The following is a 21,724-nucleotide window of genomic DNA, read 5'->3' on the forward strand; positions in this document are numbered from 1 at the left end:
GCACAACAACTTCCATCAGTGGTATTCTGACAGAGCATGATGGTAAAACAGGGATCCTTTGCACTTAAGAGGTCACTGAATCGAGGAGAAAATAAATAATTGCTGTGTTTTAAGTAAGCATATGTTATTTGTGGAGCAGGCTAATGTCTGGCTCTGTTAAAACTAGACAGGGGTTGTCACAAGCCCCTGGCAATACAAGAACATCTTGAGCTTTTCATTCCCAGTCGTGGCCAATGAGTAATGAAGTAGAGCTCATTCGTTGCATAAAAAGGTCAGCCAAGTGCCAGCGTGTAAAGGGACGGCATGGACTCCTCAGACGACCTCCAATATCCAGTGCAGCTGCTTGCATACAGAGACGGATTTATTGTCTCCAAGGTACGAAAGTTTAGACTCTGCAGATGTAAATCTAACATAGCAACTTACATTACAAAAGATTTGTAAACTAATGCTGCTGGAAGTAGAACCCATGCCTAGATAAAATGTTCAACATCGTTTAGATCAGTAGAGTAGGTAAGTGAGTTTGCTTTAAAGCTCACGTTTGTCGAGGCGTCTTAGGCTCGAATTCCTGCCAGAAAGAAAGGAGCCGAAAAGCAAATCAACTTTAGATTAAAGGGAAAAAAAGCGATAACAAAAAACACACAGTGAAAAAAGCAATCTTTCATTTTAATGATATGGATTCAATGCTGTGCAGTGGAGATGAAATGAAAAAACAAAATTTCATAATGTTTTTGGGCCTGATTTCGAGTTTGGTTGATTACTACTCTGTCACAAATGTTCTTGTAATGAGGCCAGGGAGATATTTGTCACATGTGTGCTGGAGTATCCATCTGACAAACTTTAGTTCAGGCCAATTATATTGTTGATTTCATTAGAATGGCCAGCGCGCTCACCTACCAAAAATCACTGAAGTGAGGAGGAGGCTAATCCACAGAAGTATACACCACGATTCAGCATTAGGTGGTTTAACACTCCATCATACCTACAGCTTCATGGAAATTGGTCAGTTTTACAGTAATGTGTGACACACACACAAGCACACACGCACACACACACACAAACCACACAGGCACACACACACGCCAGCCGCGGCCGTACAGGTAGAAGCGGTGGAGCGATGGGTGGACTGGCAGGGGCCGCCTTAGGCATGTGCAAGCTGTGCACCTGCACAGGGCAACCAAACCTCAGGGGCCACCAGGCCAATATATATCCTTAATATAATAATCCTCTGAGGATGGATACATATTTGCGTGGCGGCCCCTGGCAGAGATTTGGCGGCCTCCGGCTCTGTTCCACTTCCAAGCACCCTGACCCCCCCCTGTCTGGGGGGCTCCAGCCCGCCCGGACCACCTCTTCCCCCTACCTACGCTCCCTGCCCAGGGCCGCCATGAGCCTAGAGCCGCCCCTGGGACCGGGTGGGTTGGATTTCGACAGATGGCGAGAAGGGAGAATTAATTATTTATTTAATTTTCCCTCGTTGTCGTCTGTCGAATCTCCCCCCAACCCAGCCCCACCCCCCCACAACTCTTACCTGCACAGGGCCCCGGCTGACACACACACACACACACACTGTATATATACAGTGCACGTATGCATTATGTAACAGACTATTTATTACCAATGGTGAGTCTAGGCAGGGGTTATGACTCACAAGAGAGGAAGCCTTGACTGGGTCATGCTGCTCCTCCCCTCCCTCTACAATGTTCATCAAAGTACCAATGGTCACTGTGCATCTGCCTGCATTGTTTATGCCATGCTATTCTTTTTTGAGCACTAGGTATAAAAACAAGTATTAAAGCAGATGCAGAACACAATGTCATTGTATGATGGAGTGAAAATGAAGTGGAGAATCTCCGGTGTACTTTGATTAAAAAAAAATGGGATTTGAATTTTGCCTTTTATTAATAAATGTTTGAGTATGTGTTTAATATTACACGTGAGCCAAATGACATGCTTAATTAAGCTGCATTTATTTTCACTGTCACGTCATGAATATATTATCTATGCAGATGTTCAAATTAATATGCTATTGACCACCATAGCACTTGTATTAAGTGTAGGGAGCGACTATTATTAATGAGAAACGAAGCCTCGAGTGAGTCATTTTGCCCTACCTGCCCCCAACAATGGTACTAAACAGCTATGAAATCCTGCAACTTTGCCGATTTGACTTATGTGCTTATGAAAAGCAATGGCAAAAACAAGAATGCACAGGGTTAAGTTGATGCTCAATGGGTGTGCTTTGGGAATACAGTCTTGTTTTTTCCTGTCATCTGATTCTGGAAGGTAATTAGCGAGACAATAAGCATCATGTTTTCAGGTCAGTTCAGGAGAACTATGGCCCCTCAGAAACTCTTTTTAGAGCCAGATTAAAAACCCACCTCTTCCCTCAATAATACTTCCCTGCTCCTCTTCCGTCCCTTTCCCTCTGTTAGTTTAGTCAGCAGTCAGCGCGGGGATACACTGTTTGTGCAGCCATGCGCTTTATAAATGTTTTATTTTTATTATTATTATTATTATTACTAACATGGAAGGTGGCATTTGCAATGCAATAAAACATGTTTCTAAAACGGTACAAAACTCTGGAGATTATGAAAATGACTTTTAATTTACTTTGTATTGTTGTTAAAATGGTTTGGTGAAGCAGAGAGACAAGTTCATATGTCTACAAAATGAAGAGAACATTGATGTTATTTAATACCTAGATGATGATGCAGGAATTGTTTGCAATACATAGAGACATATTTGGGTGGTTCACCCATCTGCACCAGTGCTGAAAGATTGGCCAGATTGTGTTTGTCTCCTCTCAGCATTCAACAATAGCATTAAAAAACATTTACACACACACACACTCTCTCACACGCTTTTGCCATTTTAGCTTCCTTAGGTTGAATGGCATTACACCAAACTTGGAATGAGTGTCTTTGCTTGGTTTGTTGAGAATCCTTTCATTAATTTACGAGACATTTGTGCTCTAGAATTGTATTGGGTGGCCCATTGTCCAGAAACTCAGTTTCACGGATAATTAGTGGACCAACATCTAGAAAGATAATTACATCTGATTGGACGAGGGAGCTTTCTTCTTTATCCTCCATTTTGGGTCAATCTGAAGCTTAGTTTGTTTCCCAAAAGATTCTGATTGGTTAGCCACAACAGAGAACATTCTGTGTCAGCCCCCATTATTGGAGGCAAGTCCTAAAAAAATAAAAGTCTTTAAGAGAACAGGTCCAACATGGTGAGTTTTTGCTATTTTGCAGTTAGCAATAATGATTTCCGCGTCAACGGGTAAGAGGACGTTTAAGGAACAGTCACTTCTGGGTTCACTATGGAAGCATGGGGTAAATTACTTCAGCATTTCTGACCTTAAATAATGATATTTTCAAGGCCCCGTTACTCAAATCTTCATGTGATAATATATTTGAAAATTAAACAAATCTTAATGTCGGAGAGAATTTTATTTTCTTTCATTCAACGCAGCATTCATATATCCTCAGAGATTTCTCCAGATAAGGCATTATAGCATCTACACATATGATTATTTCTGAGAGGCAAAAGTCATATCAATTCAGCTAATAGAAGGGGAGGATATCCTAGAAGGAATTTGCCTTAGGTGCTCAATTGTGCTTTGTACATATCCTGAGAATCTCTATTGACACCCAAAGATTAAGAAGGCCCAAAATGAACAGATAGCAATTTTTAGACAAATCAGCCTTAGGGTGATCTTCTCCCAAATGATTTAGCAGTTTCCCTATATGTTGCTCTAAAATTCATTTTGTTGGCCTTATAGCCAGTGCTAAAGTAATTGTGCTCACTCCTCTGTAATTGGAAAGGCTGTTTTATACTAAATATTTAATTTACTTATAAGTCCCTTCTAGGGTAATATAGCAAATACCCAGAGTCTCTTAATTAAAGGCAACTGGTGGCCCTGTAGCACGTTTTGTGCCACTCACTTGAATAGCCAATTTAAACATGTCCTAGGCCTGTCATTGCAGACTGAATTCAGTTTTAAACAGCCAATTTGACTTGCCGATTTAACCCTTTTACCAAGCCTTGCACTCCCCTTTTATTACATATACGTCACCCCCCAAGGGAGACCCTAGGTAACCCATTGGGCAGGGTGCACTGTAAATAGACGATTGGGCATGTATTTTTATTTTTTAAGTGCTGGTATTGAACAAGCCCTAAATTAATTTTTCACTACTTCAGGCCTACCTGCTCCAAAAGGTAACATCGATTGCCTTATTACATTTAATAAGTACTAACTTTTGATTGGGGACAGATAGGCATTTCATGTCTTGTTTTAAATTACACTTGACTAGACGTCTGCGGATGGTACTTTGATCTTTTAGGCACTAGTATTTACTTAAAACTTTAAAAATTCATAACTCTGTTTCTATTGATTGGATTTCTGCTGTTTCGTTGTCAAATAATTTAATAAAATTTACTCTAAATGTTATTTTAGATGTATTTTTACTAAGATATGTATTGTTTGTGGACCAAAGGTCCGAATAAACGTTAATTAAAATTGAAATTGACTCCATATGTATAAGTTGGTGTGAGATTTTTCTTGTGTTGTTTTGCTACTTTATTACTGTCAGTGTGCTACATAAATACTTTGCACATTGCCTTTAAGTTAAGCCTGACTGCTTTTTGTGCCGATCTACCCAGGGATAAGCACAGGTTAATTTTGTGTCTTTTGTGTTTCACACTGCCAGGGATTGTAGTTGGTGCTTGATCAGGGCTAATACCCAGTCAACTATTAACCCAATTTCTCACAGTAATAATGACCACATTTAATATTATGAGTAACTCCATCCGAAATGTTGTGAGGTACCTGATAGAGGAGACTAATAACAGCCCACCCCCTTTTGCATTCAAATGAAACATGAGTGCGGAGGATTATAGGGTGTGGATCCACAGGGTATCACAACGAGCTGAGACCTGCCTCCTTTAACCTTTAACAATTCACTTTAGGTCTGGGAAATGCCTAGTGTGTAAGTTGGTATGCAGAAATATAATGTATTGCTCGCTCAAATTGTAAAACCAAGAATATAATTTGTGTCATCAACTGTTCTTGCAGCTTAATGAATGAGGGGCAAACAACACAGATTGTTGAACAGAGAATATGCCAGCATCTAAACTGCATAAGATATAAGGTAGAAGGTAATACACTGGTAAAACACTATTTGGAAGCCAGACATACTGATGATAATATTAAATGGCAAGTGGTGAAAGTAATAAAACTTGATTCGAGAGGATGTAACATTATTTCAATACTCTCTACTAGGAAATTTAAATGGAGATATCGCTTACAAAGAAATATGGATGTACCACAAAGTACAATACGTCTCTATCCATATGCACATTTGTTGTTTCTGTGTAGCAAAATAATGTACTACCTATTCAATGAGGGACACCTATACATAAGTAATATTTATCTGTTTTATTAATGGACTGACCAGATAAAATCCAAATGTTCTAGAGATATTACAATCATACTCGGACATACAAAACATGCACGTTGCACACAAACACCCTTCATTAGCACTGTTATATTACTACATACACCTTTCCTACTGACCAATGATATGCATATCCAGTTAGTAGACACCTTATTGCGGTTGAGCTCTTTCACGCCTAGAGTATTACAAATGATTTTAGACCATAAACATGGCTACTTGGCATTTGAGGTGAGTGGTCTAGCATCATACACTGATCCAAGTGAGCCGAACTAATTGCCCAGCACTTTTCTTGTGAAATGCCAGTGGATTCAATGTATCCATTTTCGTGCCAAGTAGCACATGATTGCTGTTCCCTCTTAAATGCAAGTCACTATTGGCATGAAACTTGACAAGTGCATTTCAGCTTATACTACTATTGTAGCAAATAATAATAAAGAAAACAATGGGCTCGATTCACAAAGGTAAAGTTACACCAAAAGTCTAACTTTACTACTTTTTGGAATTCACAAAAGGTAAAGTTAAACAAAAGTCTAACTTTAACACTTTTTGGTATTCACAAAGGTAAAGTAAGACAAAAAGTCTAACTTCACTACTTTTTGGTATTTGCAAAGGTAAAGTTAGACCAAAAGTGTTAGGAGCAATTCACAAAAGTCTAACTTGGTCCAAAAGTCTAAGTTTCTAACTTTCAGTATTCACAAAGGTAAACTTAGACTAAAAGTCTAAGTTTACAACTTTTGGCATTTACAAAGGTAATTTACGAGTAGTATCTGTTTCGTCCCCAATCGGGCGGAGCTTTTTCATAAATTGCAAAACACTGCAATTTATGAAAATACAGCATTTTTACTATACTACAAAGGAGAAGCTCATGTCTATAATTTGTTGAAGTGTTTTACCTACCCTGGCCCCTGCTGAGTTTAAGGGTCAGATCTTGCTCTCATATACTAGACTGATGATCTAGCATTATCCTTCCGATATGTTGGGGGTCTTGCTATGGATGGCTTGTAGGTGATGTAGCAGGCATTGAAGATGATCTATAGTTGCAGGGAGGTTCAGTATAGATACCTTAGCGTAGGGGTGAAATGTTTGAAATCCTTAAAACTCATGCAGATTTGTGCTGATGCATGAAGTATGTCTCTCAGGGGGGCCAAGATCAGGAAGAAGAATGAGCAGCATATTGCCTACTTCTAGAAGGGAGTGTATTAGTATGTGTGGTTTCATTTTGAAATCTTCTTCGGAGAAAAAAAGTCTTACTTTCTTCAGGAGGGAGAGTTGAAACTGGGCTTTCTTGGTGTTCCATCAGATGTCAATGTGAAGGGTGAATTAGAGTGTTTTGACCTGGTCTATCAATTGTGGTTTGAAACCTGCTAAGTTAGATTGAAGAGCCATGTTTGAATCTGAGAATGCTGAGAACTATTGGCAAATTGGAGAAAATGATTCTTTAGTGAATTGAACATCAGGTGCTGTTATTATACAAAGGACACACTTTTCCTGTTTGCTTATGATTAAGCATGGGTGGAAAATCCGTTACGCTCGCGGATTTTGCGGATTTTCGGTAAATTCGCAATCCGCGAGATTCGCGAATTTCCCGCAAAATCCGCAAATCCCCGAGCAGCGGATTTTATGGCTTGTTCGCACTGTTCGCGTGAGTTCGCGGCTTCCCAGTTCAACTTTGCGCCCCGCGAATAAGCGCTAAATTGCAGAAATACGATCTTAGCAAAACTGAAACTACTTACCAGGTTCAAAAGTTCAAGCTCATCATTAGTAGCCATTTCCTGTAGTGCTTCCTGAGGGGCCCCTCCAGAGTTCAGTTGCCTACTTGCAACTATTATGTGACCCTGCTCTGACCCTCAGAATAGTTACACAAAGGTCCTGAATTACAGCTAAGGCAGACAAGCAGGAGCCAGGCTGGAAGTTCAAATCCAGTGACACATTAATCAGCCCCTAATTCATTATTGTCAGTTGGGGCAGGGCAGGTGTTGTAACTAATTTTGCAACAATGAAAGCACTTAGCAAGTGCAAAAGATCACTAATCAGGAAGCACTAAGGAAGCAGGTGCCAGCTAAAAAAATATTCTGTGACACATTAATCAGCCCCAAATTAATTCAGGTCACTTGAGGCAGGGAAGGTGTGCTTTGCTTTGCCACAATAATGTACACTGGACAACCAGAGGGTGCTGTGATGAAACAGAGGGTGGCATGGGTGGGCCAGAGGGTGGCATGAGTAGTCAGAGAGTGGCAGTGGTGACAGAGAGTGGCAGTGATGAAGAAGAGTGTCCCAAACAGGCTGGACACGTAGAAACAACAAGTTCGCAAAACTTGCGACCCGACAGGTAAGTTCGCGTTTGCGAAATTGTACAAAACCCTCGCGAACTGGCAGAAACCTGCGCGAACACACCAAAAAAAAAAATCCGCAAATTCGCGAGAATTCGCGGATTTTGCGGATTGCGAGTTCGCAAATCCGCAAAATTCGCGAACGCGAGATTCGCAAAATTCGCCCATGCTTACTTATGATGCACATTTAACTAGCAGCTCTGGGCTCAAACAAGGACCGAGCACTCAATTACAGTTAAGTCCCTGTCCCCAAGGCAGCTGTGAACCCATGTTAGTGAGATGCAGATTGGCTATTTCAAGCAGCCACTCTGTATTTCACAGTGCAGAGGGCAACTTAGCCTGCTTTACAAAGGGGGTCAGAGATGCCTGTGAACGCAGATTTAGTGAGTGGCTGCATCTGCTTACATGGGTATGCCTGGGGAGTGCCTGGGACCCCCTCACCTCACATTTGGGTTTGCACTCAGAGGGGCACTGATTGTGTGCCTCTTCTTTTTGGATTAGTGTCAGTGCGCCTCCTGACAGATTCTTTGCCTCTTCACCGGTATCCACAATAAAGCATAGGTGGAGTAGCAAAGTGTTTCCCTCATTTGCATGGTGTCAAGTGTCTGTGTAATAACAAAGTGCCCTGGGGTCATACAAAGTGGGTGCAAATGCCCATTGTGCCCCAGACCACTTTATGTAATACAGCCCCAGATCGTTTTTTGACATTTAGGATTTGCTGTATTGGAGGCAGATTTTGACTATCTATATGTCATTGACTGAGGTGGGATTGAGCTACAGCTGGGCTTACTCAGCATATTTGTATTTATTAAATGTACGGACACTACAGCTACTTGGTGCTGAAGAAAGGGGGCGAAAAGCATGGTAAAACGAATAGCACTCCTTTGCTGCGGCCACTGAAAACGTTATGTCTCCAAATTTTTTTTTGGTCTGAATTTTGAGAATGTCTAGTAAAAAGGGATTGAAAGACCTGGCTCGCAGGTAAATGCTGAAATTGAAAGCTAGAAAATGAGAGGAAGTACCATGGGTTACCCGGTGTACACTAACATTGTCGTAAAAACCATTCTTGATGGGAAGACAATACAAACATTAAAAAGCTGGAGAGATGTACTTTTTGATTAAGTGTATTGGAGATCAGACACACATCTGAATTTTGAACTGACCACAAATGCTGCAAGAGGTTATCTGGAAGCCCTAATTAAAAGCATTTCTGTAATTTAGTCTAGATAGAATGAATGCCAGCAAAATAGACAAATACTGTCTGTTATCAACATAAGGCAAATCTTTCTGAAAAATTGCAGTTGCTAGAAATGGGTGCTGGTTATCTTAGATACTTGATGATCTAGATTGAGCACTACGTTTAGGCATATGTCCAGATTAGGTATCACATGAGAAGGTTCAAGGCAAGTACCTAAATTGTTGGCTGAGATGGGGGGCTGCCATTTGTACATAACATTCCTGGTGATTAATATTTTGGTTGTTGATGGTTTGAAATTCAAGAAGTTGTTGATCTTTTAGCAATGAACACTAATCAGAATGGTTGCCCGATAAGAGTGAGCAGAAACAGAGGTGATTTGACCACTGAAGGCTAAAAATAAGATGCATATTATTAGCATATTTATATTAATGTCTATCCACAGCTTGTAAGAGTTGGCTTGGGGGATCACCAAATAGATTTTGAAAAGTAACAATGACAATATTGATACTCTCTGATACCCCACAGGGTGCCAAGTTAAGTCAGATTTAATTTAAAGGGTGTAAGGAAAATGGTTTGTGTACGACAAATGAGAAATGGCTCAAACCAGCATACTGACAAATGGAGACGCCAGTGCCAACTTTTCTGTGGAGGACCCGGCAAAACCTACTTGCTGCTGCCCGCTGTTGCTCTGGGAGGCTTCCCTCGGTAAATCCGTTCACCCCCCGCTGCCGCCATTTACACCTGCGGTGTGGCCTCCAAGCGGGGGTGAACCCTAGACTACAGGATCCAGGTGACCTTGCGCCCAGGAAGGCGGAGAAGCGGATAACGCGCCAGGAGGCGCATAAAAATCAGCGCCACTCCCGGTGGAGCGAGACACCAGTGCCAAATTTTCTGTGAAGGACCGGGCAAAACCTACTTGCTGCTGCCCGCTGTTGCTCTGGGAAGCTGCTCTCTGTGAATCCATTCACCCCCTGCTGCCGCCATCCTACACCTGCGGTGCGGCCTCCGAGCGGGGCTGAACCCTAGACTACAGGATCCAGGTGACCTTGCGCCCAGGAAGGCAAAGAAGAGGACAACGTGCCAGGAGATGCATAAAAATCAGTGCAACTCCCGGTGGAGCTAGACGCCAGTGCCAACTTTTCTGTGGAGGACCCGGCAAAACCTACTTGCTGCTGCCCGCTGTTGCTCTGGGAGACTGCTCTCGCTGAATCCGTTCACCCCCGCTGCCACCATCTACACCTGCAGTGCGGCCGCCGAGAGGGAATGAACCCTAAACTACAGGATCCAGGTGACCTTGCGCCCAGGAAGGTGGAGAAGCGGACAACACGCCAGGAGACGAATAAAAATCAGCACCACTCCCGGTGGAGCGAGACGCCAGTGCCCACTGTTCTGTGGAGGACCCGGCAAAACCTTCTTGCTGCTGCCCACTGTTGCTCTGGGAAACTGCTCTTGGTGAATCCGTTCACCCCAGCTGCCACCATCTACACCTGCGGTGCGGCCGTCGAGCAGGGGTGAACCCTAGACTACAGGATCCAGGTGACCTTGCGCCCAGGAAGGCGGAGAAAGAGACAACGTGCCAGGAGGCGCATAAAATTCAGCGCCACTCCCGGTGGAGCGAGACGCCAGTGCCAACTGTTCTGTGGAGGACCCGGCAAAACCTTCTTGCTGCTGCCCGCTGTTGCTCTGGGAAGCTGCTCTTGGTGAATCCGTTCACCCCCCGCTGCCGCCATCTACACCTGCGGTGCAGCCGCCAAGCGGGGGTGAACCCTAGACTACAGGATCCAGGTGACCTTGCACCCAGAAAGGCAGAGAAGCGGACAACGCGCCAGGAGGCGCATAAAAATCAGCGCCACTCCCGGTAGAGCGAGTGCCAGTGTCCACTTTTCTGTGGAGGACCCGGCAAAACCTATTTGCTGCTGCCCGCTGTTGCTCTGGGAGGCTTCCCTCGGTAAATCCGTTCACCCCCCGCTGCCGCCATTTACACCTGCGGTGTGGCCTCCAAGCGGGGGTGAACCCTAGACTACAGGATCCAGGTGACCTTGCGCCCAGGAAGGCGGAGAAGCGGATAACGCGCCAGGAGGCGCATAAAAATCAGCGCCACTCCCGGTGGAGCGAGACACCAGTGCCAAATTTTCTGTGAAGGACCGGGCAAAACCTACTTGCTGCTGCCCGCTGTTGCTCTGGGAAGCTGCTCTCTGTGAATCCATTCACCCCCTGCTGCCGCCATCCTACACCTGCGGTGCGGCCTCCGAGCGGGGCTGAACCCTAGACTACAGGATCCAGGTGACCTTGCGCCCAGGAAGGCAAAGAAGAGGACAACGTGCCAGGAGATGCATAAAAATCAGTGCAACTCCCGGTGGAGCTAGACGCCAGTGCCAACTTTTCTGTGGAGGACCCGGCAAAACCTACTTGCTGCTGCCCGCTGTTGCTCTGGGAGACTGCTCTCGCTGAATCCGTTCACCCCCGCTGCCACCATCTACACCTGCAGTGCGGCCGCCGAGAGGGAATGAACCCTAAACTACAGGATCCAGGTGACCTTGCGCCCAGGAAGGTGGAGAAGCGGACAACACGCCAGGAGACGAATAAAAATCAGCACCACTCCCGGTGGAGCGAGACGCCAGTGCCCACTTTTCTGTGGAGGACCCGGCAAAACCTTCTTGCTGCTGCCCACTGTTGCTCTGGGAAACTGCTCTTGGTGAATCCGTTCACCCCCCGCTGCCGCCATCTACACCTGCGGTGCAGCCGCCAAGCGGGGGTGAACCCTAGACTACAGGATCCAGGTGACCTTGCACCCAGAAAGGCAGAGAAGCGGACAACGCGCCAGGAGGCGCATAAAAATCAGCGCCACTCCCGGTAGAGCGAGTGCCAGTGTCCACTTTTCTGTGGAGGACCCGGCAAAACCTATTTGCTGCTGCCCGCTGTTGCTCTGGGAGGCTGCTCTCGGTGAATCCGTTCACCCCCCGCTGCCGCCATCTACACCTGCGGTGCGGCCGCGGAGCGGGGGTGAACCCTAGACTACAGGATCCAGGTGACCTTGCGCCCAGGAAGGCAAAGAAGAGGACAACGCGCCAGGAGATGCATAAAAATCAGTGCCACTCCCGGTGGAGCTAGACGCCAGTGCCAACTTTTCTGTGGAGGACCTGGCAAAACCTACTTGCTGCTGCCCGCTGTTGCTCTGGGAGACTGCTCTCGCTGAATCCGTTCACCCCCGCTGCCACCATCTACACCTGCAGGGCGGCCGCCGAGAGGGAATGAACCCTAAACTACAGGATCCAGGTGACCTTGCGCCCAGGAAGGTGGAGAAGCGGACAACACGCCAGGAGACGGATAAAAATCAGCACCACTCCCGGTGGAGCGAGACGCCAGTGCCCACTTTTCTGTGGAGGACCCGGCAAAACCTTCTTGCTGCTGCCCACTGTTGCTCTGGGAAACTGCTCTTGGTGAATCCGTTCACCCCCGCTGCCACCATCTACACCTGCGGTGCGGCCGTCGAGCGGGGGTGAACCCTAGACTACAGGATCCAGGTGACCTTGCGCCCAGGAAGGCGGAGAAGCGGACAACGCGCCAGGAGGCGCATAAAATTCAGCGCCACTCCCGGTGGAGCGAGACACCAGTGCCAACTGTTCTGTGGAGGACCCGGCAAAACCTTGTTGCTGCTGCCCGCTGTTGTTCTGGGAAGCTGCTCTTGGTGAATCCGTTCACCCCCCGCTGCCGCCATCTACACCTGCGGTGCGGCCGCCAAGCGGGGGTGAACCCTAGACTACAGGATCCAGGTGACCTTGCGCCCAGAAAGGCAGAGAAGCGGACAACGAGCCAGGAGGCGCATAAAAATCAGCGCCACTCCCGGTGGAGCGAGACGCCAGTGCCAACTTTTCTGTGGAGGACCCGGCAAAACCTACTTACTTCTGCCCGCTGTTGCTCTGGGAGGCTGCTCTCGGTGAATCCGTTCACCCCCCGCTGCCGCCATCTACACCTGCGGTGCGGCCGCCGAGCGGGGGTGAACCCTAGACTACAGGATCCAGGTGGCCTTGCGCCCAGCAAGGCGGAGAAGCGGACAATGCGCCAGGAGGCGCATAAAAATCAGCGCCACTCCCCGCGTCGCGGGAGCACCCGGGTGAAGCCCGGGTCAAGGGCGGGCCATTTTGTGGCCGTTCGGGGGCCGCAGGAGGCTGGGCTGGGCCCCCCCTCTTGGCACTACGAAAGGCCATCCCTGGGACATACTGCTTCGAAAAACTAAGGTTCATTCTGCACTTGACTACTTGGTAACAGTTCAACACTCACTGCAATAATTTCCTAATCTGTGATTCTTGCCTCCAGCTATTGTGTATTGACTCTTCCTTGGCTTTTTCCTCAGGGGAATAATTTGCGTTAGAATCAGCTTATTAAAAATGCCTGCTCCAGTCACTAAGAAGCAGTCAAATCCTACCCTACCCACCTTGACGGCGATCGACCGCATGCTCCAGAAGACCATTTGGGTGATCTGCGACCACTATCAATTTGCAAGATTCATTTCGCGCTCCATCCTTTGTCTCCCTCCCAGGCACACACCACACTACAAACACGCACAGCAGTCACCCCATTAGAGACAAATTTCCCTTGGAGTCACAGCCTCTGCTCAGTAGACTATCTTTGCCTCCCCCATCCATGATAAACGTTCTTCACTGGGGACGATTAAAACAGCTAGTACTCCACCAAATCTGAGTAGGGGGGGAAATCAAGAGGGTGACATTAGCATCCCACTTCAGCTAAGGGATCAGGATAACTTATTTGAATCTGATAAAGATGTATTGTATTAGAAACACCACTTGTAATTTCATCTGAGGAGAAATCTTCTGTTGACTCACCAACATCTAACCCACCAAATGTGAAAAAGGCCCAGATCAGCCTGCAAAAAAATAGAAAACGTAGGGGGGGGGGGGGGGGGGGGGGTAAACACCAAGGCAGAAGTGCTAAGGTTTTAAAAACCGTGCATAATCCCTCGAGGATGGAAGGAGTACAAACGAAACCCTGCCCTCCGGTTAGGAAAAGCGGGTCGGACTATCAGCCCCCGCATTCTCTCCCCATGAAGGAACTAATGGGGAACATGGAACAATTGGTTAGGCCACTGATACTCCCCCTACTACATAGGATAACACTCATATCAGAATAAGTGGGGGAATTGGAAACCATGATACAGAAGAATGCAGATCAAACCAGGGAGCTAATAACAAACACCTATAAAAACCACACTTGTAAACCACCCTCATTATCTCTTAAATCAGATAAAAAACATAGCAAGGAAGGCAAGCACCCTCTAGTGAAGGAAAGCAAGAACAATAGTAAAACACCCAAGGGACAAACAAACCCCAAGGTTTAAATAGGGGAAGGAAAGGTCCAAAAACCAGGAAACTGACAATTAGTAAAACTCGTATGGAAGAAAATAAGACTCAATTCCACCCTAATCCCCCCAGGGTACACAGGAAACGTAGATCTTCCTCCACAGGCTGCGCCCTACATAGTGATTTTGACGGGAGTACCAGAATTAGAGGAAGGTAGAACTGAAGATTTTCGAACTCTGAAAAATAAGGTGGTCCACTGGTTGGCGAACAACAGGCCGCTACCTCCAAATACAAAAGGGGAAATACTACACGTTAGAAGAGTACGGTGGCTGGGCCATAGACCCAAGGATCTAACGGGGGACGTGATCATTGAAACATCAAGGATCACAGAGTAACCAAACACATTGGGGAATGGTTTGACAGCAGATGTGGGGAAGGAATTACAACTCGGGGCTTAACCTATTTTTATCCTCAGTCCCTATTGGAGAGACCACCCCGTCCACTTCTTATACGTGGTCATAATACCAACTATCCCGGCTTTAATATCTCAAAATTTAACCACTATTCTATGCTTGCGGGGTTGGAAGGAGTCGACTGACTCTGTAGCCGGGTTTTGGGGGACCCTCCCATTTGTGTATTTAAAGAACCGCAAACTATGGAAAACACTGATATCCCACTACAATATCTGGGCACGGGCAGTCCAAAAGTAGGTCAAAAAGGAAAGAGCAAGGGAACATATTTAGCAGACAAAAACAATTTCAAAATAAATGAGGGTGGATCTTCTTCTCCACAAAAAGAAAAGGTGCAATCAGGTGGAAATAGAGTTTATTTCCAGCTAACATCTGACCCTGTAGTTCCTACCTTAAATAACAAGGCCAATATACCTACCATCAATAGGAATAATGAAGGTATCACGGAGCTTAGTGTTGATACAATCTTTGAACCAGTTTTAAACATTAATAATCCCTCCCATCACGGGGAATATACGGGAATAGTCACGGAACCGGATAAACACAAAGACGTTCCAACTATGGGGATCCTATTTTGGAAACGTCGCAGGGCTCCGTGCAAAGATTAGCAACGGTGTCTGGTTAGACTTCACTATCAGATTTAGTATCTTATGCTTTCAGGAAACCTGGGATCCCTCAGAAATACACCTGGAGGGATACAGAACATACTTTTCCCCAGCATTACCCTCTCCTTCTGGCAGAGCTACGGGTGGATTGACCATTTTTGTTTCAAACCTCCTCCATCTTATAAGCATTGTCCCACTAAAACTGGAGTCGAACTTTCAAATTCTCGTCTTACACCTTAGCTACTCTAAAGCCCTTGTTATTGTGAACTTCTACAATACCCTTCATGTAGCCGACCTAATAAAAACCCTAAAGGACATAAATACACTCCTCTATGAACTACTAGCTAAGGTCCGAAAGGAACTGACTATAATTTGGGATGGGGATTTCAATCAGACCCTTTGCAAACAAAGTGCGAGCATAGTATGTGGGGTTGAGGATGAAAGCGGGAATCCTGTAACTCATTTTCCACACACTGCGGTTGGCCAGTGTCTGAATGAAATTCTATGTGGCTTAGAATTGAACCTGGTTAATGATCTGGTGAACCCCCCTATCCCTGTTTTACCTACGTTCAACGGTAGAGGCTGTTTAAGTACAACTGATTTTATTTTTATCTCAGCAAACGCATCAAGGGACCTGATTAATTGTAAAACTCATGATATAATTCTTAGTGACCATTTCCCAAATAGTATTACACTGAAATTGTCTAAGAAAATGGAAAGGTTTAATATCAAGTCGACTCTTACCCAAAACAACCTCTCCCTAGATAGACTCAATGGATACTCCCTTAAGTGGGAAATGGTAGATCCTCAGGCTATTACCACCAAACTGGTCTCTAAGCTAAGACCAGTTCTTGAGAAACTGCTTGATCCAGCCACTACCAGCGAGGAGATCATGGCCAGCTTTTTAACATTAACAACAACAATTAGAGAATCCCTCTTTGTTAAAAAGAATACAGGGAAATCGACCAATAAGGGCTGGTTTGACAGCGTTTGTACGATAGCCTATCAGGACTTAAAAATAGCGCTACATAAGAAGGAAAGATCCTCTAAGGAAATAGCCGCTTACCGCAAAATTTATAAACAGGCCCTCAGAAACAGGAAGAACACGCTGAAAAAAGAGCTTTGGACCCAACTACATTCCTCCTGTGCCATAAGAGACAGTGCTGTGTTCTGGAAGAACTTAAAGTCCCCCTTCCTAGCTACTGCAATTGAGGAGTAGGCGTGGGTTGACTATTTTGAGCGGATATTCAGCTTATCCCCTTCCGCAATTCGATTCTTTCCTTTTGAGCTAAGTTTAACTTCCTTCCCATTGCCCATTAACATAACTCATGAGGAGGTGGAGACAGCCCCGATGGCTAGCAAAAATGGCAAAGCTCCAGGCCCTGATGGCGTCCCCATTGATCTTTTTAAATCTAATATGGAACTCTGGTCACCCATTTTAACTAGGGTTCTTCAGGCAACCTGTGAGGTGGGCCTCATTGATTCATGATCCCAATCTATCCTTGTGCCCATATTTAAGAAGGGGGATCGCCAATCACCATCCTGCTACCGGCCTATTTCGCTGCTGGACTCACTGGGGAAAGTGGCTGGTCGCATTATTTTAGAACGTTTACAGCAGTGGGCCTCAGATAACAAGGTTCTGTCCAATCTCCAGTTCCGGTTCCGCGAGGGACTGGGCACAATAGAGCAAGCCCTTAACTTATCCCTATTAATTGATAAATATGTCAAGGCGAAGACGGGGGCATTTATATGGCATACGTGGATCTCTTGGCAGATTTTGACTCCGTCATTCACAATAACCTGTGGACCATCCTAGCTGACATGGGAGTGGATAAGTCCCTGTTAACATTCTTGCGAGAGCTGTATTTGAACGCCACAGCTAGAGTTAGGTTTGGAGCTGGGGGTGAATTAACAAAGCTATTTAGAGTAGAGCGTGGCGTAAGGCAGGGCTGTGTCCTAGCCCCGTTTTTTTTTATCTTTATACCAACTGCCTGGAAAAAGCCATGGTCGCGGGTTCTAAGGACCTCCCCACTATAAATAAGCACCCCATACCGATCCTACTCTATGCGGACAACACTGTCATATTAGCGCATACCCCCCTGGAGCTCCAGCGTGCCCTTGTAAAGTACCACGACTTTATGGCTAACCTGGACCTAAAGATAAACATCAAAACGACGTTTGTTATGTCCGCAGGCCCAAGGCTGAAGAACATCAAGCCTATCTACATTGAAAATCAAAAATTGAACTTCACAGCCACCTATCCCCATTTGGCAGTGGTATTTGACAATAAATGCACCTGGAAGCCTGCCATCGAATCAAGGAAGCTTACTTTTAAAAGGACAACAGCAGCCTTGGTTAAATTTGCCAATAAACTAGGCAGGCGCCCCCCGGTTGAACTTCTTGAAATTTTCAAGGCCAAATGTATTTCGAGCGCAATATATGATGCCGGGATCTGGGGCTTTACCAAGCTTGATGAGGTCCAAAGGGTGGAAAATAACTTTTTAAAATTTATCTTGTCTGTCCCAAAGGGAACTTCCAACTATGCTTGCCACATGGAGTTGGGTTTAACTTTCATAACAGATCTGATAAGGATCCAACCCCTGCTTCTTTGGCACCGCATATGGTCGGCCAGTGAAACCTCTCTTTGTAGGGAGCTTATTGAGGACTGTATTTCCCTAGATAAGAGCCACCACATTACCTGGTTAGAATATGTCAGGAAATTCTTTTGTGACCTTGGTATGCAACAATATTTCAATTCGCCCTCTACAACTGCAGTAATACCAAGGAAACGGTTTAAAAAGGCATGTCTGACTCAGAATCTTTACGATTATCCAGTGAGGTTTCTAAATCCACTGTACACCACTCACTGCAGATTCAGACAACAATGAAGGTCCAGCCTTACCTTACCTTTGAGTTTTCAGGATATGAAAGACTTCTGCTAAAAAGGTTAAGCCTTAACATCTTTCACCATTTAGTCACCTTCCCTAAGATTAATAGCTGGGAAAAAGACCCTCAACCATGCCCCTGCGATGATTGCTCCCCCAAAACTACGATCCACACGTTACTTTTCGGTAAGTTTTACCAGGATCTGAGGAAACAGTGGCTCACTCCTATTTTAAAAATTATGGGCTTACACAGATGTCGTCCGGCATTTCTTGCTCTTCAATTTCTAGAAGTTGAACCCTTTGCCAAATCAGTAGTAAATTTCTTGAAATTGACTATTAAGCACAGGCAGAATTTAGAGCAACAGTGACCTGTATCTTGTGTATCTATAAAATAGACCAGTTTTATTTCTCTTTTAGATCTTACTGTATTTACACATCAATTCATGGCGAACTGTTTGTCACTTTTTTTAACTTGTAAGCTTTTTACCTCGATTGTATTGATTTTTCCAAGTCTACGCATTAGCAGCTTATATTCTTATGGTCGTAGCTTCCATATAAAGAGTAAAACGTGTTTATTTATGGGATGAAAGGAACCTTGGGAAACTGTCATACTGTTGATATTGTACCATTTTTTAACCCAACTGTTTTTAACTGTATTTTTTAGATGTAATATATATTGTGCTTTTATGGATGTTCTATGCACAACCGAATAAAGCTTAATTTGACTTGACTTGACAAATGGTCACAGCCCATGTACTTTAATCTACAAAGTAGCATGACATTGTCAAGGGCATTGAAAGCTTCTCGTAGGGCTCGTAGAATTACAGTGCTCATATTTACCTTATTCTTGCTACATATAAGATCATCTAGAACTAACATCATGACAATTTATGTACTTGTCCAGCTCAGAATTTGCCTTAAAATGGATGAAGAAGGTTATCGGAGTCAAAACAAGGTTGAAATTGCTTAATGATTAACATTTCAAGCACTTTTACGAGAAATGGTCAAAGAGAAATTGGGCAAAAGTTATTTGAGGTTTCTTAAAGAGATGTTTCAGCATATATTCTTTCCAGACATCCAGGATGCTGGATTAGGGGCATAGAGAGTGTCTTTATGTTGTTGTCACAAAAACTGATCCAAGGGGTTACATATGAAGGTAAAAAATAATTGATGATAAGGAGGATTCCTGGAGAACTCCTCAGGTGATGGTGAGTGTACAAGATCTTTCGGTTCCTATCTGTAACAGATGCTGACAGTTGCCAAGTTAGGATATGAATCACTGGAAGTTGAGAATTTCTAGGAAGGTGTTCTGGCTCATGGCGGTATTGACAATATGGAGAGAGTGTATGAGGGCTTTTCCTTGGAGAGACTTGATGATGAGAAAGGGAAGCATATCATCTTCATAATAGATAGCCATGAGTTGGCTCAGGGGTCAGTAGAGGTTCATGTAGTAGATCATGGTGAAGAAATTCTATTCAATATTGGAACAATGCAGGGCACATTTTGGTGGGGATGTCAATGTGTTGGCTATGTTGGGTCCGATTTTGTTGCTTTTTCAGAAGTGGCTCCAGAAATTCTTCATAAACCATCACCTTAACCCAAGGAGCTATTCACAAATTTCTCACCAGTGGGCCCATAACACTACAATATATATTCATTTACTCATCTACTCTGCTCCAAGGATTCAGTGAAGACCAAAGGAGAGGCGCGGGGCTATAGCAGAGTGTCTAAACTTAAGATTTTCTACATTATATACATCTGCAGTTTTAATTCTACCACCATGGTTTTTCTTCAAAAGAAAGACTTAAAACACCCCACCATTTATTTATGATGGATCCGCTAGTAAAAGTTAACTGAAGGACAACAAGACCTGCTTAATTCTCCATTTATTTAATTTTTATTTAGAGATTTAATCCCCTAGCATGATCTCTATGTTTTACTTGAAAGAAAAATTAGTTATGCATTAATAATCCTGAAAGAAAAATTACATTTAAAACATTCATTCATTAGCATGACAGTTTAGGAAAATAAATCAAAAACATATTACCAAGATGTAGAGACGCAGACATCAGCATAGAACAAAATAGTTCCCAAAGAGACACCTCTCTATCTCTCTCGATGTTCCCCTCTCATGGGACTTCGCAACCATTCAAAAGTTAAAGTTCAGAAAAATGTCAAAGTCCCTGCGCCATAGGAAAATTGTGCAGACCGACAGTGTCTCGGGGTGCAAAGATTAAGTTGAAAAGTAAGCCTTTTTTCATTGTCCCAAATGTTCTCTTTTATACCCTTTTTCACTAACTTATCTATTTAAATTTGTAACTCTTAAGTCCTAGAGTGTCCGTGATTGGTCAATTTAGATGTGGATGAGCATCACCTCATCGCCTTACTGTTCATTTTGTGTTGAGACATCATTATAACAGAAAAAATAGTTGTGCCATTGTTCATGTTTAAATTCCTTCGAAGTGTCCTTTAAATTGTTATTCAATGCCCCATTCCCACAGAATCAACTGATGACTTTCATAAAAATTGGCATCTGCTCCATGCGGCAGACCACGCTGTCCTTGACCCATAATGCACAGGCACAGGAAGCTCGCGCTTCCAGTTGGCGCATGCGTACTTAGACCGCCACCTCGGAGTCACAGTCAGCTTCCATTTTCTTTTGATACATAGGCCTAAATTTAGGAACTATATCAAAAACAAACACAAATAAACATACATTTACGTAATAACGCCCTTCTGTTTACCTCCCCCTTGTAATAATATCCCAGGTAGTATTTACCTAGCTTTAAGCAACACATATGCGTGATTTTACTTACCAATCTTCATGATTTATGCCAAAAATAAACAGATTACGACAAATGCATACCCTTTATGACGTGATACATGACAAATTAGTGAATTATGTTTGGCAATTACATGCAAATGAATATCCCACGTGTATTTGTGTGTGTGCATTCGATTCTATGTTGGTTAATTTTAAAACCACACATTTAGTACATATTGCTGTTATAGAAAGTCATTTTCACAAGGGGTATACAAAAAATGTTGTTTCGACCTTGCTCCATCAACTTCCCCCTTTGGTGATTTTATGACCAAATATCTCCCAAAATGTAGAAATTTTTATCTGAACATGTTTCAAATTCTTTTAATTAGTACGTGTTACATTTCTGTTTCTTCTAATTTCTTTCTATCTTGATAAAGCTTCTCTTTAAACTGTTCCATCTCAATATCACCTTTTTCCCTTTCCCTGTCTTGTTTTTCTTCAATCTTCTTCTTCAAAGATCTTTTGACATTTCTTCTCTTTTTACAATAACAACTTAATCTCAAAACTAAGATTACTAATATTAATATAATTAATAATTAATAATTACTGGTATTAGTATTTTCCCTATAATGGATCTACTTATTTCATAAAAACAATGTTTAACTGCTGATAAACTTCTACCAACTTCCAGTGGT

The 21,724-nt window shown here is 43.9% G+C and overlaps 1 protein-coding gene across 1 annotated transcript in view; it reads left to right on the forward strand.

The window, feature by feature from the left end:
* Positions 1 to 298: 298 nt before the first annotated feature.
* Positions 299 to 21,724, forward strand: part of LOC147698088 (acetylserotonin O-methyltransferase-like) — a 448,853-nt gene continuing 427,427 nt past the window's right edge. Inside the window, exon 1 of the mRNA XM_086934766.1 lies at positions 299 to 375. Coding sequence (XP_086790892.1) covers positions 304 to 375 — 72 coding nt within the window. The 5' untranslated portion in view covers positions 299 to 303. The remainder of the gene's footprint in view (positions 376 to 21,724) is intronic.

Source organism: Lissotriton vulgaris, chromosome 8, assembly GCF_964263255.1.
Source record: "Lissotriton vulgaris chromosome 8, aLisVul1.2, whole genome shotgun sequence".
NCBI lineage: Eukaryota > Metazoa > Chordata > Amphibia > Caudata > Salamandridae > Lissotriton > Lissotriton vulgaris.